Below are 14,440 nucleotides of genomic sequence, written 5' to 3'. Positions count from 1 at the left end.
AACTGAGCTAACCGGCCAGCTCCTTTATCAGTTTAATGTCTGATATGCCCTCTATCTGAAGACAATATATTAAATGGGTTTTTGCAACGAGGAGATGGAAGAAGAGCTTGCTCCATGCACTCCACGTGTCAATCTGGTATTGCAGTACATCCAAGAACAGGGCACCCCTCGCCCCCCACACACAAAATTCAAAATATAAAGCAACATAAAAAATAAAAAATCATGGTTTAAGATAATTTCTTCTCCTCCATACCTTCTTTTTATGACCAGCACCTTGAGATATACAGATACAGATATAGACATGGATATACACATATATATCTCTAAACTGCAAAACCTTTAAAAATTATCCTGAGCAGGGGGAAAAAAGATAATATCCTGCATAGTACTAGGGGACTGCATTGCGTGAGGGATTTCATGCAGGTTTGGGCTCATGGGAAGCCTTGCTGAGCAAGTGGTGGGGAAACTGACGGCTGCAGGGTGAGAGAGAGAGTTGGCCAGATGAGGGCATGAGGGAGGGCACCTGGGCAGAGGCAGCAGCCTGTGCAAATGTGAGAGGCTCGGTCCAGCAGCAAGGTGGGGCAGAGAGAGTGAGCAGGTGCTGATGGGGGAAGGGCCTGGGTAGGCGGACAAGGTCCACCAGGTTTGGGAGGGCCTGGAATCCATGGTAAGGATGCTGGATGCTGTGTAGCTTTTAGCGAATTGCTTAATTTCTCTGTGCTTCCATTTCCCAACCTGTAAAATGGGCATAATATTATAATATTATTATCTATCTCACAGGGTTGTTGTGAGGATTACATAAATTACTTTGCATGGTGCCTGGTTCATCACAGTAGGAGCCACTCATATTTTCCTCTTAGAGCTCCAAGCCCCTCAATCGACATGCAACCTAAAAGAACACAGGACCACCCCACCCCTTCCCGGGCCTCAGGTCCTCCTGTGTAGCAATTCTTAAGGCACCACAGTTTGGAAGGGTCCAAGTCTGAGGGTGAATGGTCAGGATTTAAAAATTTGTCTGTGAAGATTTTTTTTTTTTTTAAAGATGACCGGTAAGGGGATCTTAACCCTTGACTTGGTGTTGTCAGCATCGTGCTCTCCCAAGTGAGCAAACCGGCCATCCCTATATAGGGATCTGAACCCTTGGCCTTGGTGTTATCAGCACCACACTCTCCCAAGTGAGCCACGGGCCAGCCCCAGTCTGTGAACATTTTCATCATTGAAATGTTGTCCAGTGTGCTGGGTGGGAAATGGACAGGAGGGTGCTGAGCTGCAGGAGGCTGTGGAGAGCTTTCAAGAGAGAGAGGATGGGGCCAGGACCAAGGAAAATAAATTTGTTGAAGTAGATTAAAATGTCATCTCCAAGGGCCGGCCCGTGGCTCACTCGGGAGAGTGCAGTGCTGATAATACCAAGGCCACGGGTTCGGATCCCATATAGGGATGGCCAGTTAGCTCACTGGGTGAGTGTGGTGCTGACAACACCAAGTCAAGGGTTAAGATCCCCTTACCGGTCATCTTTAAAAAAAAAAAAAAAAAAAGTGAATGGAAACTGGAAAGCATAAATATCACCTCCAATGCCCCAGCGGCACTGAGAACCTACCGGGTGCCAAGCACATTTGTCTATCCCCTCCCTCCACCCCACTGCGGCCCCAAGAGTTTGGGGTTCTCTGGGGCTCTGTGAGAAGTGACTGAGCCAGGCTCATGCTGACAGCAACAGGATCTCTCTGGCCTCCCCACCCCCAGACTCCCAGCAGTCACTGTGGCCCCTGGGGTTCTCTCCCGGCCTCCCTGGGTGGGAGCTGGTGAGGTCAGGGACCGGGAACGTTCCTGCGGCCACGAGGCAGGAGTTAGTGAGTGAGAAGCTTGGAATGTGCTGCCTCTGAAAGGACCTCCTTGTGGCTCCAGCGACGGTTAGAGCAGGAAGGGACTTTCAAAGTCATGTAATCACACAAACGTACACATACACACTACTGGAGACCTGAGCCCCTGCTCGGTCAGCTGCCCCAGATTGTTTGGGTTGGGGGCAGGGTGATGTTTCTGGAACAGGAGGTGGATGCAGTCAAGGTTGACCCGTGTCAGGCCTCAAATGTGCCACCACCTGACCTGTCCAGCTTGGGCTCTGCCAAGTAGTTCAGATATCAGTTGGGGTGTGTGTATGCTGCGTGAGTGCCTTCACGTGTGATCAGAGTCCCAGGGGCTCCCATCCCTGGGGCTTAGTAACATGTGAATTTGTTACTATTCATCAAATTCACTACTATTTGTTAAATTCTTACTACCTGCTGCGGCTATGCATGGACGTTTTTTTTGTTTGTTTGTTTGTTTTTGCTGCTGGCCGGTTTGGGGATCTGAACCCTTGACCTTGGTGTAGTGACATTATTTTTATTTCTATCCTCCAACAACACTGAGATGTCATTATCATTATGTCTCCATTTCACAGATGAAGAAACAGAGGCTCTGAGTGATTGTGTGCCTCATGTAGGTCACACAGCTGGTGAACAGCCTAATCAGAATTCAGACTCAGAACCCAGAGGCATCTGCCTCCAGCATCCATGTTCTTTCCATGGGTCACACTGCCCCCCAAATCTCTCTCTCTCTCTCAAACACACACCCCTATATTTCTCATTCTAGTAAACTGCTGTGGTTTCTTCTCTTTTCAGAGGAAAACAAGCATTAAATAGAATGAGAGCAAGGGAAAGTCACCAGGCTGGTAACCACTTTCTGAGTGCACAGTACTTTACAGCTTACAAAGCACTTTCACATATCTGATCTCATTTGATCCTTCAGCAGCCTCATGAGGTCAGCAGGGAGGCCCAACTGGGACTGTGATTCAGAGAGAAGTTGACCTGCCCAGGGTCACACAGAAAACTGTAGCTCTCGGACTAGAACCCCAGGTCTAAGCTGGGTCCCCGGCTCTAAGTCCTAAGTGCATCCACACACTTCTAGCCACTGTTCCCAAGGAAGGCAGCCCAGGACCCTGCCTCCCTGAGGGCAAACCTGGAGCTGATCAAATGGAAGTACTTGTGGAAAAGCAGGAGAACCCAGCCCTCTTTCTGTGGTTGCACAACACTGGCAGCTCCTACTCTTTCTGGGCCTCAGTTTCCTCACCTATAAAATGGGAGGAAGAAGGGCCGAGCCCATGGCGCACTCTGTAGAGTGCGGAGCTGGGAGCGCGGCGACGCTCCCGCCGCGGGTTCGGATCCTATATAGGAATGACTGGTGCACTCACTGGCTGAGTGCGGGTCACGAAAAAACGACAAAAAAAAAAAAAAAATGGGAGGAAGAAGAGAAGCAGCTTTAGGATGAGAGAAGCAGCTTTAGGATGGTCCTCTCAGCACTGACATTCTTCATGCGTGAAAAGGTGTCTGTGAAGCTGTGAGGGCTTTGAAAATCTTGGCTGAGCCTGGGCTCAGAGCTCCCACAGCCCTGACTTGGCAACCTGCTTTAGCCACTCACTTACTGACATTGCGCTATTCATTTCAACGTCTCTCAGCCTCAGTTTCTCCATCTGTAAAATGGGAATGATAATGGTACCTACCTCCCAAGCACATTTGTCTGTGGCCTGACATTCACACAGACCTTTGACATATTCTCCAAACAAGGCTGGCCACTGCACAGTCCCTGAAGAGCACTGACAGTAAAGAAGATGGCATTTATCAGACTTCGTGACAGACACCTGCATCCCACTGCAGGCTCTCAGTGCCTGTAGGGTCTCTGAATTAAAACTTGTTATAGCTCCTGAAATTATCTTGAGTAACACAATTATATTGCATTACATTCATGGGTAGTTCAAAGCATTACCTTGATTACTGTAAGCACTTAAAACATAATATCATTTTTGTAACCCTGGTTTGTCATTTACCCGCTTTTTAGTATAGGTGAAGCCTTTAAACAATGCCAGTAGAGGGGCCTCGAGCCACGACTGCGAAGCCCTGGATTGAAGTTGGCATGGCTCCTGGCATGAAAAAAACACCCAATTAGGGCTGGCCCGTGGTTCACTGGGTGAGCGTGGTGCTGACAACACCCAATCAAAGGTTAAGGTCCCCTTACCGGTCATCTTTAAAAAAAAAAAAAAAGCACCCAATTAATAATAATAATAATCCATCACATTTATAATCCACTTTGCAGTTTCCAGACCGCTTTTACAGTCTTCGCTCCAACCCCCACGCGTCGCAAGGTAGCTACGTGATTACTTCGCCCTATTTTAGGGATGGAGAGTCGGGGGCCAGCCCAGGCCCCGAGAGGGCTGGGGGACGCGGCCGGGGAGTGCGGCGACCGGCTCGCAGGCTGCGCTCCCGGCCGGGGCGGGGCGGGGCGGGGCGCTCCCGGCAGGTGCGTAAATCCGCGAGGGAATCCTCGGCTCCACCTGGGCGCGCCGAGGAAGTTGCACCATGTATGGGCAGCTACGTCAGAGGGGGCGGGCCCGGCGCGGTGGCGGGGGGACGCCGCTTGACCCATTCCCCGCGAAAAGGCGGCTGCCCCGCCGTGGGAGGCGTCGAAAAGTGCGGGGCGGACCGGCAAAAGGCGGCGCGTCTGGAGAGGTGGAGCCCCGAGGTGACCGGCGCTGCTGAGAAACGCCCCCACCCCCCGCGGTCGAAGTGGTTCAGCCCGAGAATTTTTCATTCATAAAAAGAAAAGGCTGCGCGAGGCGTGAGTGAGTCAGAACCCGAGCTGCAGACGCGGACCCCACCGAGCCGCCAGCCCAGGGCATGTACCGAGACTTCGGGGAACCCGGACCGAGCTCCGGCGCCGGCAGCGCGTACGGCGGCCCCGCGCAGCCCTCCGCCGCGGCGCCGGCGTCAGCACAGCAGGTGAGACGGGGCCGGTCGCCGGGAGTCCCGGGAGGGCAGCGCTTGGGACGCCGCGCTCGGCTGCCGCACGTTCCGGGATTGGGGCCGGGAACAGGAGTGGGGACCTGGTCCGAGGGTCCTGCCCATTCTCCGCTGTCCGGGGCTCAGTTTCCTTCCCCCCACGGTCCAGGGGAACGCGCTCAGCGGGTGGAACAAAAATCCGCGAACGCCCCCTCTCTCGCCGGCCCCCTTCTCCCTTGCTGTCGGTCTGTCTGTCCGTCCGTCTCTGTTACCTTCTTTCTTTCCTCCTGTCCACCGCTAATTTCTGCGTCTCACCTGCCTCGGAAGGGATCCCGGACGCCTGGGTCAGTCCTAGTCCCGACAGGATCAGAGGGTCTCTCGGTCTGGGGCCGACTTCCTGGGACCCGGAGTCTGGGCTCCACAGGAGGGAGGCGGGATCCCTTGGAAGACTGTCCCAGACATGGCGGGAATCCTCGGCACTGTCTGTCTGTGACCGTCTCTGTGTCTGTCCGTTGTCTGTCCTCTGCACCGTCGAGTCCCTATCCCTTTGTCGGCGCAGTGGAGCCTGGTGGGCCTGGGCAGCGCAACCTGTTGGGTTCCGGAGGATGGGTCTCGACCCCTTGGCCGGGAGGGACAAATAGAGAGCGCGCGGTGCCGGGACGCGCGTGGGGTCACGCAGCGGGCAACCCCCGCGCCTCCGACTCTCCGCACCGAACGGCGCCCACTGCCGGCTGGGGGGACCTGGCGGGCTGCAGGTGCTCATTTCCTGTCGAGGGGCAGCGAGCACGTGTCGTCAGGGGAGGGAAGGAGCGGCGTCCGTTCCGCCGAGTCACGGCGGCCGAGTCACATCGGCTGAGTCACCAGGGGCGCCCCTCCCTTCCTGGCCCCGAGCGGCCCGGGCACGGACAACCTCAGGAGTAGGAGATACCGCCGGCGGCGCCTCGGGCCCGGAACTGGGGTCACCGGGCTGCTGGGCCCTCAGTGCTGGGCTGGGGCCACCGCTGTCCGGACTTGCCTGGGCTTGCTGGGCGCTTCCCGGAGGACTGAGCGCCCACACCCAGGGCCCAGCCGCAGGGCTCGAACTCAGTTCTCGTCCGAGAACACTAAGTCCCCATCGCAACCAACTCCGATTTCTGGCTGAAAGAGCATGTCCACAGGTAACGCTCCAGGCATCCTGTGGGGCGCCTTCCCCCTCATTCACCCTATTTCATGGACTCTAAGATCCCACTGATTTAAAAACCCGCTGTGTTTTGTGCTACTAAATTTTTTTAAAATTAGTAATTAACTCTGATTTCAGAGGTATTAAAGGGTACCTCTTAGCATCAATGAAATGCTTTAATTCTCACACATGATAATATTAAAAGGCTGGCCGGTTAGCTCACTTGGTTACAGCATCGTACTAATAACACCAAGGTCAAGGGTTGGAATCCCCTTACTGGCGAGTCACCAAAAAAAGGGGGGGGGGGAATAAAGTTATTGAGGTTTACTAACTTGCCCAGAGTCACACAGCCAGTAAGTGGCTGAACTGAGATTAGAACTGGGACAGCCTGAACACAGAACAGTGGCTCTTGCCTGCCACAGCATTGAGTACCTGCCATTTCCCAGACTCAGGTACACACATTCTCTCACCTGATTCGCACAGCCACCCTGGGAGCTAGGAGCTGTGATTGTCTTCTTTGTGCAGATGGGCGCAGGAGTGGGTAAGAGCCCAGCCGCCTGAGCTCAAATCCTATTTCCTACTTACTAGTTGTGTGTCTGTGGACAACTGTTCTCCTGTCTGAAAATGAAGATACCATCGTGCCAATTATATGAGTCAGTATTTGTAAAGTGGTTAGAACAGTGGCTGGCGCTTCACACTTTAAGTATTAGCTCTGATGGGGAAATTGGCACAGAGGTTATGTGACCTGCCCAGAGTCACACAGGTCATGAGCGGGGATTTGCCACCAAATCAGCCTCTCTGTCTGCCAAGCTATGTTCTTTCTGGTCTCCTAGAGCGAGCATCTGCATTGAGGGTACACAGCAGTGTGGCCTCTGTCCACGGAAGTCCCTCAGTCCACACAGAGCTCATCCTGACCCTCCATTTCTCATCCCTCAGAAGTTCCACCTCGTGCCAAGCATCCACGCTGTGAGTGGCAGCCAGGAGCTGCAGTGGACGGTGCAGCCCCATTTCCTGGGGCCTGGCAGCTACCCCAGGCCTCTGGCCTACCCCCAGTACAGCCCCCCACAGCCCCGGCCGGGAGTCATCCGGGCCTTGGGGCCACCTCCAGGGGTGCGTCGCAGGCCCTGTGAACAGGTAAGGAGCAGAGGTGTTGCACTGGTTCTGACTTCCCACAGGGATGCTAGGGTGCAGAAGATAAGCTCTTACTGAAGAGCACAGGCTTAGAACAGAGGGCCACTGATGACTATTGCCCAAGGGAGAAAGTGGCAGGAGCCCCTGGGGGCAAAAAGGTCACTTCTGGATCAGGGAAAGCTTCCTGGAGAAGGTGGCATATTAGCCAAGAAGTATGGGTAGGATTTCCATGGGTAGAGATCAAGGACGTTCCAGAAGAGACAATGGCAGGAGCAAGAATGGAGGTGATACCATGTAAGGTGTGCATGTGGAAAGGTGAGAGGGTCTCCACCTGTTGACATGTATGGAGACGGTGGACTTACAATGTTTGTGTAGCTGGGAAGAGAACAGGGGGACAAGAGTTCCCTTCAGCTACTCTCTGGGTCTCAGTTTCCCTATCTCATTTAATCCTCGCAAAAACCCTCTGAGGAATGTACTCTGGTTTTCCTCATCTTCCAGCTGATGAAATGAAGGCACAGAGGGGTAGTCACTTGCCCAAGATCACGCAAGTAGTGAGTAATGACTGGCCTTGGCCCCAGGTCTATCCAATGCTAAAGTCAAATCCTAACCAAAAAGCAACACTGTCTCATTGGGAGGTAACAGAAGGCTTGAGGCAGAGGGAGCTGAGAACTCTTGCCTCCCCAAAGTCCTTACCAAAATAAATGAATATGAAGGGGAGGGTCTTTAAAGGAGTGGCTCATCTTTCCTCTCCCTGGGGCATTCTGGCATATGCAACTCTAGTAGGGTGAGGTTCACACATTGAAAACCTTGCTTTAAGGTCAGGGTAGAGGATGGGGAGGGAGGTTGGGATACTGGGAAAGATATGGGACTGACCAGGCGCGGGTTTCCCAGAAACAGAATGACTGGGCTTTGTGACCAAGTAAAGAAGGGGACCATGGTATGAGCCACAGACGCAGGCCAGGGGCAACCCCTCCCGTGCTTCTTTCCTTCAGCTCTGTCCTGAGGGTGATCCTTTGATCCCGGGTGCTCCCAGGTTAGGGCTGTGAGCTGTCAGTGGGGTCCTTTTGGGGGAGGTAGTCTCCATCAGTGGGCCTCTCACTCAAATAGTTTGAATGGATTCTAATCCCTGCTCTAAACCATAAACAAGTTATTCATTTTCCCTGGGTTTCAGTTCCTTACATGGAAAGTCAGGTTAAGAATCTATGTAAAAGGGCCGGCCCATGGCTCACTTGGGAGAGTGTGGTGCTGATAACACCAAGGCCACACGTTCAGATCCCTATATAGGGATGTTGGGAAAATAGAACAGTTTGGTCAGGGCCCTTGCCTCAGTCCCGTTGGGTGTGGTTTTAGCACATCCTTTGTAAGCAAGGTGTGTGTGTGTGTGTGTGTGTGTGTGTGTGTGTGTGTGTGTGTGTGTGTGTGTGTGTGTGTGTGTAGGTGTGTAGGTGTGTAGGTGTGTAGGTGTAGTTAATAGTTTTGTTGCTACTCTCGTGTTCTTGAGAGAGAGATGAGTTTTAGTGAAGCAGGCGGGCGTCTGCCTCCGGCGTCCACCGTGCGGGACCATGCTTTCCAATCTATGGCTCCAAGGACCTTTTGGCGGGTTACCGAGTTCATAGACCTGCGTGAAAGGGTCAGGGGACCCAGCCTGGCGTATGAAGGGTTTGTGACCCAGTCTGTGAACGGGCTTGAGGGAACTGGGAGCTCTAGACCCAGCCCTAGCTCAACCGTCAGCAGGATTACCGGCAGGTGAAAGAGCCCGACAACTGGCGTGGTCGCCTAGCTTTACAGTTGGCGTCACGCACAGGATTAAGAGCGCTACAGTTGGCGATGTCAACATCAGCCTTAGCCTTAGCTCCACAAGGGATGGCCGGTGGCTCACTTGGGAGAGAGTGGTGCTGACAACACCAAGTCAAGGGTTAAGATCCCCTTACCGGTCATCTTAAAAAAAAAAAAAGAATCTATGTAAAAATTTGGTTTCTTGTGCCTGCCAGCCGCCAAAATAATAATAATAATAACACTAACAATCTACGTAAAGGGCTTAGCTAGCACATAGTAGGTTCCCAATAAATTGCAACTTATTCGGCAGCACTCATTAGTCCCTCCTACTGCTCTCCGTTCCTGGGGGAAAGGAGACTTGGTCATACAGAGATCTAGAAAGATGAGCGTCCTGCAAAAAGGGGTGTCCCCGTCTTAGGGGATCAGAGGAGGAAAGGCCGCTTCTGGCTGGGGATGAGGTTTCCTGGAGGCGGGGCCTCTTAGTTGTGTCCTGGGAGATGAGGGGACCTAAGGTTTGTGAAGGCTGGAGGGCACCGAGAGAGGAATGCGCCCTAATCCAGGTGCAGAGAGAAGTCTGACCAATCCTGGCTGACTGGCGCCAGAGTTCCGGGAACCTGTCGGGGTGCTGTGGTCGCTAAATCACAGGCCGAGGGGGCCCGCGAACGGTGAGTTCCGGGCCGCCAGTGCCAGGCGTCCGCCTCACTGCCGCCCCCAACCCCCAGATCAGCCCGGAGGAGGAGGAACGCCGCCGAGTGAGGCGCGAGAGGAACAAGCTGGCCGCGGCCAAGTGCAGGAACCGGAGGAAGGAACTGACCGACTTCCTGCAGGCGGTGAGCACCGGCCCCCGAGCCTCAGGGGGACCCCGGCTCCCAGGAGCTGTCCTTCCGGGAAAAGGACGAGGGAAAAGCGCTCGAACATTAGCGGCAGCGCGTCCCACAGGCAGCGGGGCAGCAGCTCAGCCGGTGATCTCCTTCTGCGGCGCCCCGGGCCTGCTGGGAGTCGTGCCCATCTTTTCCCAGGGGCTCATGGGAGTTGTAGTCCGGCCTTGCTGGGGACTCACGAACCCATCACTCCTGCTAACCGCGGCGGGAGGCTATGGGGGTGTCCGGTCCTCATCCTCCTGCCTCCTGTCCTGACCCTCTCCAGGAGACCGACAAACTGGAGGATGAGAAATCCGGGCTGCAGCGAGAGATTGAGGAGTTACAGAAACAGAAGGAGCGCCTGGAGCTGGTGCTGGAAGCCCACCGACCCATCTGCAAAATCCCGGAAGGAGCCAGGGAGAGGGATGAAGGCGCTACCAGCAGCACCAGCAGCCCACCAGCCCCCTGCTGCCCTGTACCTTGTATCTCCCTGTCCCCGGGGCCTGTGCTTGAACCCGAGGCATTGCACACCCCCACACTCATGACCACACCCTCCCTCACTCCTTTCACCCCCAGTCTGGTCTTCACCTACCCCAGCACCCCTGAGCCCTGCGCCTCAGCTCATCGCAAGAGTAGCAGCAGCAGTGGAGACCCATCCTCTGACCCCCTCGGCTCCCCGACCCTCCTCGCTTTGTGAGACACTCCAGCCCCACTCCCTGCAAGTGCCACTCTAGCCAACATCTCGTCCTCTTCCCCCACTGGCCCAGCTGGCTTGGGCCATATCCCATGCCCAACCCCAGCACATTCTTCCCCATTCCTCCAGATGAGACTGGACATATTTTGCTTTGTGGTAGAGCCAACCTGGGGCCACCAAAGCTGCCCACTGTTTCTCTAGAGCTGGCCTCTCTAGCACAATTTGCACTAAATCCGAGACAAAATATTTACCATTTGTGCCTGAGGATCCTGGCAGCCCAGAGACTTTGTAGATCCCTGAAGGTCCTCTGGAGCCCTCACACCTTCTAGACCACCCTTACACTCTCCATCACCCCCTTCTTGTGACCCACCCAACCGTACTGCCTGACAGAAGGTGCCATTGATTGTACCAGCTTAGAACACTAATTCACCCAGCCCCACTGCCAGCAGCACCAGGTGATCGGACTAGGCATTCTGCGGGCCTCTCCTGAACAGCACAGCTTAGGAGGTACCAGCGGCTTCTGTGATAAGCTGTCCTGCAAACCCCAGCTGTGAGAAGCCTTCAGCTCCAGAGAATCCACGTCGCCACAGCAAGGGCAGCTGCTATTTATTTTCCTAAAGAGAGTATTTTTATACAACCTGCCAAAGTGGAATAAAAGGCTTGAAGCTCTGGCCAGGGTGTTCCATTGGCCACAGGCTAAAGGGAGACCATTTGGAGCCAGAAGCCCTAGGTTCCGGTCTCAACTCCAGAGACTCACTGCATGACCTCGGACAAATTCTTTGGTATTTTTGGACCTCGGCTGTCCTATGTGACAAATTGGGCTACATCTCTGCTCTGCCTCATCTCCAGGATTGTGAGGAGAGTGCACTCGGGTGCAAGCGAAGAGGATTATCCTTTCTCCCGTGGGAGCCCACAGTGCTCCTGCGTGTGCCACAGGGGGTCGCTGTTATGCCCTCTTTCAGCCTCAGAAGAGGCGGCCTAGTGGGTTCTAGGCCCCCAACACCTGCTTCCTGCCCCATTGTCTTGGACAGGAAGGAGCCGGGAAGGGAGCTGGAACCACTTCAGGGGCCGGATTACGACCTCTCCCGGAGCCCAAAGGGGGGTTGGGGGGTTGGGGGGCTGGGGGAGTCCGTGGTTTACCACGTTGCCGCATCCCACCCCAGGCTCGAGGTAATGGGGGAGTCAGTCACCTTAGTTCTCCAGTCCCTCCGCATGGGAATAGTATCCGGTCTCAGCGTCCCCGCCCTCGCCCCAACCCCGGTGAGTCCCAAAAGACGCTGCCCAGACCGCGGGCTCCGCTTCCGTCCCGGTTTATTAGCTCCCACCCAACCCCCAGCCAGTCCCTCCGCTCCAGCCTCCAGTTCCCCTGCTGCCCCGCCAGCGAGAGCGAGGGGCCCTTCTCGATGCCAGGGTTTCTTAGCCAATGCCAGCGGCCCCTCATGCGCAGCCAGGGTGGCATCCAGGTCCCAAGGTCCGCAGCAGTCCTGGCGATCGATAAGCAATCCGGGCGGGCATCGGCGTGGAGGAAGCAGCACCCTCAGTCATCGGGGGAGCAGGCCAGGGGCAACTGATCGGGACTGCCCACGCTGCCGGTGCTGGAGCTTCCATCACCTAGATCGCGGGGCCCGCAGGGGGGCAGGGCGAGCTCGGGTGTTGGCCCTGCGCCTGAGCCCCCCGCACCGCCGGAGCCGCCACGGGGACCCCACTCCTCGCCCAGCGCCAGGCAGAGCTCCTTTAGCGCCAGGTTCTCCCGCAGCAGCTCCTCCTGGCGGCCCTCCAGCTCGGCCAGCTTCTGCCAACAGCCGCCCAGGTCCTCGCGCACGGCCCGGGATGCTTGGGTCCCGAAGAGCTGCCACTGGCGCGCTGCGCGCCGCCCGCGCTGGCGCTCCGAGTCCAGGAAGCAGCAGAGGTCGCGCAGCTCGCGGTTCTCGGCCTGCAGGCGCCGGTTGAGCTGCTTGAGCTCGCGTATCTCGCCCAGGTGACCCTGCAGCTGCCTATTCACCTCCTGCATTAGGCGGCCGCGCTGCACCAGTGCCGCCAGGCGCGCCGCCTCCTCACGCCGCAGGCGCCGCACCAGCTCCTCCTTGCCCAGGGCCGCCATCTCCTCGTCCGTCAGCTCCTCCAGGCCGCTTGCCTCGGCCTCCATAGCTGTTCAGACCGCTGGAGCATCGCCCGCCAGCCGCCACGGCCCAGGAGCCCCACGTCGGGCCCGGCGCCGCTCAGGCTCCGGCTCCGCGGGCGGCAGGCAGTGGCCGGGGTAGCGTAGGCTGCAGCAGTCTCCTGGGAGAGTGCACGCGGCGGGGCGCGCGCCGGGGCGGGGTCTCGTGACGTAAAGGAAGGACAGCCAATCCGGGGAAGCCTCCCAGGAGGGGGCGGGGCCTGAGTGCAGAGCGCGCCTTCCCCGCCCACTCCGGACCGCGGTGTCGCAGACCCTCGTGGACAAGGACCCCCCTGCGTTGTCGCCCTCTGCGCCGGTCTCAACCCGAATCTAGGCTTCGTACCTCCAAGTTCCGAATCTCCTGAAGCTTGAGCCTAGACCTCTCTGCTCCTTCCGAGAACCAAAATTCGGGCGTCCGCCTATGACTCCCACTCGACCCAGACGGGACCCAGACGGATCGCTTTTCCGGTCCCTACTACCTTTCGTCGAACTCGACAGTCTCGTCAGCTGAACATTGCTTCCAGCTTCTCGGAACCCTGATCTAAATGTCCTGGCTACCTCCCAGAGAGGGTTCTCTGCCTGGGGGGAGGCGCATTCAAGGGATTCGTTTGTTCAATAAACTTTTATTGTGTGCAAAGCCTATTCAGAAATAAATCTGACCAGGATCCTGATCCTGTCCTCAAAGAGGTCGCAATGTGTCAGGGGAGACAGGCTGTGTTAAACAAGAAGCAGATGGGGTAGTACAGCCTGAGGGACCCCAAGAGGTTTCTCAAAACAGGTGATAACTGAGGGGCCCTGAAAGATGCATAGGACTTTGCCAAGTAAAGAGAGGGCAATTTCAGAGAGAAAGAATAGCCTGGTGAAAGACACTGGCGCCTGAAAGAGCCTAACTGCCTCAGGAAAAATGAGAGTAGCTTGATGTTTTTTGGAAGGCAGATCTGTGAAGAAAGTGGTAAGAGACCCTCAGGGGGGGAGGCTTCAAGGATAGGCAGAAACCAGATTCTTAGATTTCTTTTTTCCTTTTTTATCTTTTTGCTTCTTTTGGCGGCTGGCTGGTACCTTGACTTGAGTGTTATAACACCACGCTCTGACCAACTGAGGTAACCAGCCAGCCTGTGATTCTCAGCTTTCAATACTAGGCTGCAGAGTTTCCAAAGGTTAAACAGGGAAGTAACATTTCTAAATATGCATTTTTAAAAAGATTGTTCAGGCTGCTGCGTGTGGGATGAACCCTGGTTAGAGGGAATGTAGGCAGGGAGATTAGTAACAGTGTGTCAGTGAGCAAGGAGAGATATGCAGAAAAACTGGGCTGGGGCCGCCTTAGTGGGGGTGGAAAGGACGAAACAGATAGAGTACTCGAAATATTCAGGAGGCAAATTAGAACTGAACGTGGGACGAGAGGAGTCTGGGAGAAAACTCAGGTTTCTAGTATGAGAACTGGGTGGATGTTGGGCTGTCCCTGAGATAGGGACGCAGGAAAGAAACAGACTGAGGAAAGCAAGGGGTCTGCCTGGAATATGTTGAGGTTTTGAGGGGCTTACGGGAAGCTAGTGTGGAGAGACTCGGCCGATAGGCGGCCCTCCGGATGTGCACTTCCAGGCAGAGCTCTGAAGGGTAAAATAAGAGGTTATTGGCTCATGTGGAGGTGGGGGTGTAGGGTTAAAACCTTGGTGGGAGCAGGCGCCCCATGCCCAGGGGAGTGCTTATCCTCAAGATGGGCAGAGGGGCCCCCAGCAAGAGCCCTTGGAAGTCGGGCCACATACCAGATTAGGGATAGAGCCCTGTAAAACCCCTAAGTTTAGGATACAGGTCCAAGTTGCGAGGCCCCGAAGAGGGCAGAGAAGGTGGGAGATAAAC

The 14,440-nt window shown here is 55.5% G+C and overlaps 2 protein-coding genes across 2 annotated transcripts; one reads left to right on the top strand and one right to left on the bottom strand.

Moving 5' to 3' along the window:
• Positions 1-4,504: 4,504 nt before the first annotated feature.
• On the top strand, positions 4,505-11,511 carry FOSL1 (FOS like 1, AP-1 transcription factor subunit). Its single transcript, XM_063094120.1, has 4 exons — positions 4,505-4,805; positions 6,901-7,098; positions 9,594-9,701; positions 10,018-11,511. Exons 1-4 carry the CDS (start codon positions 4,704-4,706, stop codon positions 10,426-10,428), a joined length of 819 nt encoding a protein of 272 aa, XP_062950190.1. The 5' UTR covers positions 4,505-4,703; the 3' UTR covers positions 10,429-11,511.
• A 214-nt stretch (positions 11,512-11,725) lies between these two features.
• On the bottom strand, positions 11,726-12,737 carry CCDC85B (coiled-coil domain containing 85B). The gene has a single exon (XM_063094121.1). The coding sequence runs from the start codon at positions 12,569-12,571 to the stop codon at positions 11,963-11,965; it is 609 nt and encodes a 202-aa protein (XP_062950191.1). The 5' UTR covers positions 12,572-12,737; the 3' UTR covers positions 11,726-11,962.
• Positions 12,738-14,440: the final 1,703 nt, after the last annotated feature.

This window comes from Cynocephalus volans, chromosome 4 (assembly GCF_027409185.1).
Source record: "Cynocephalus volans isolate mCynVol1 chromosome 4, mCynVol1.pri, whole genome shotgun sequence".
Lineage (NCBI taxonomy): Eukaryota > Metazoa > Chordata > Mammalia > Dermoptera > Cynocephalidae > Cynocephalus > Cynocephalus volans.
This window is presented reverse-complemented; position numbering and strand designations above follow the sequence as displayed.

Coding starts and splice junctions, on each gene's coding strand:
- FOSL1 (XM_063094120.1), top strand. CDS start 4,704: ATGTACCGAGACTTCGGGGAACCCGGACCGAGCTCCGGCGCCGGCAGC. Junction 4,806..6,900: donor CGCCGGCGTCAGCACAGCAG/GTGAGACGGGGC, acceptor CTCATCCCTCAG/AAGTTCCACCTCGTGCCAAG. Junction 9,702..10,017: donor TGACCGACTTCCTGCAGGCG/GTGAGCACCGGC, acceptor GACCCTCTCCAG/GAGACCGACAAACTGGAGGA.
- CCDC85B (XM_063094121.1), bottom strand. CDS start 12,571: ATGGAGGCCGAGGCAAGCGGCCTGGAGGAGCTGACGGACGAGGAGATG.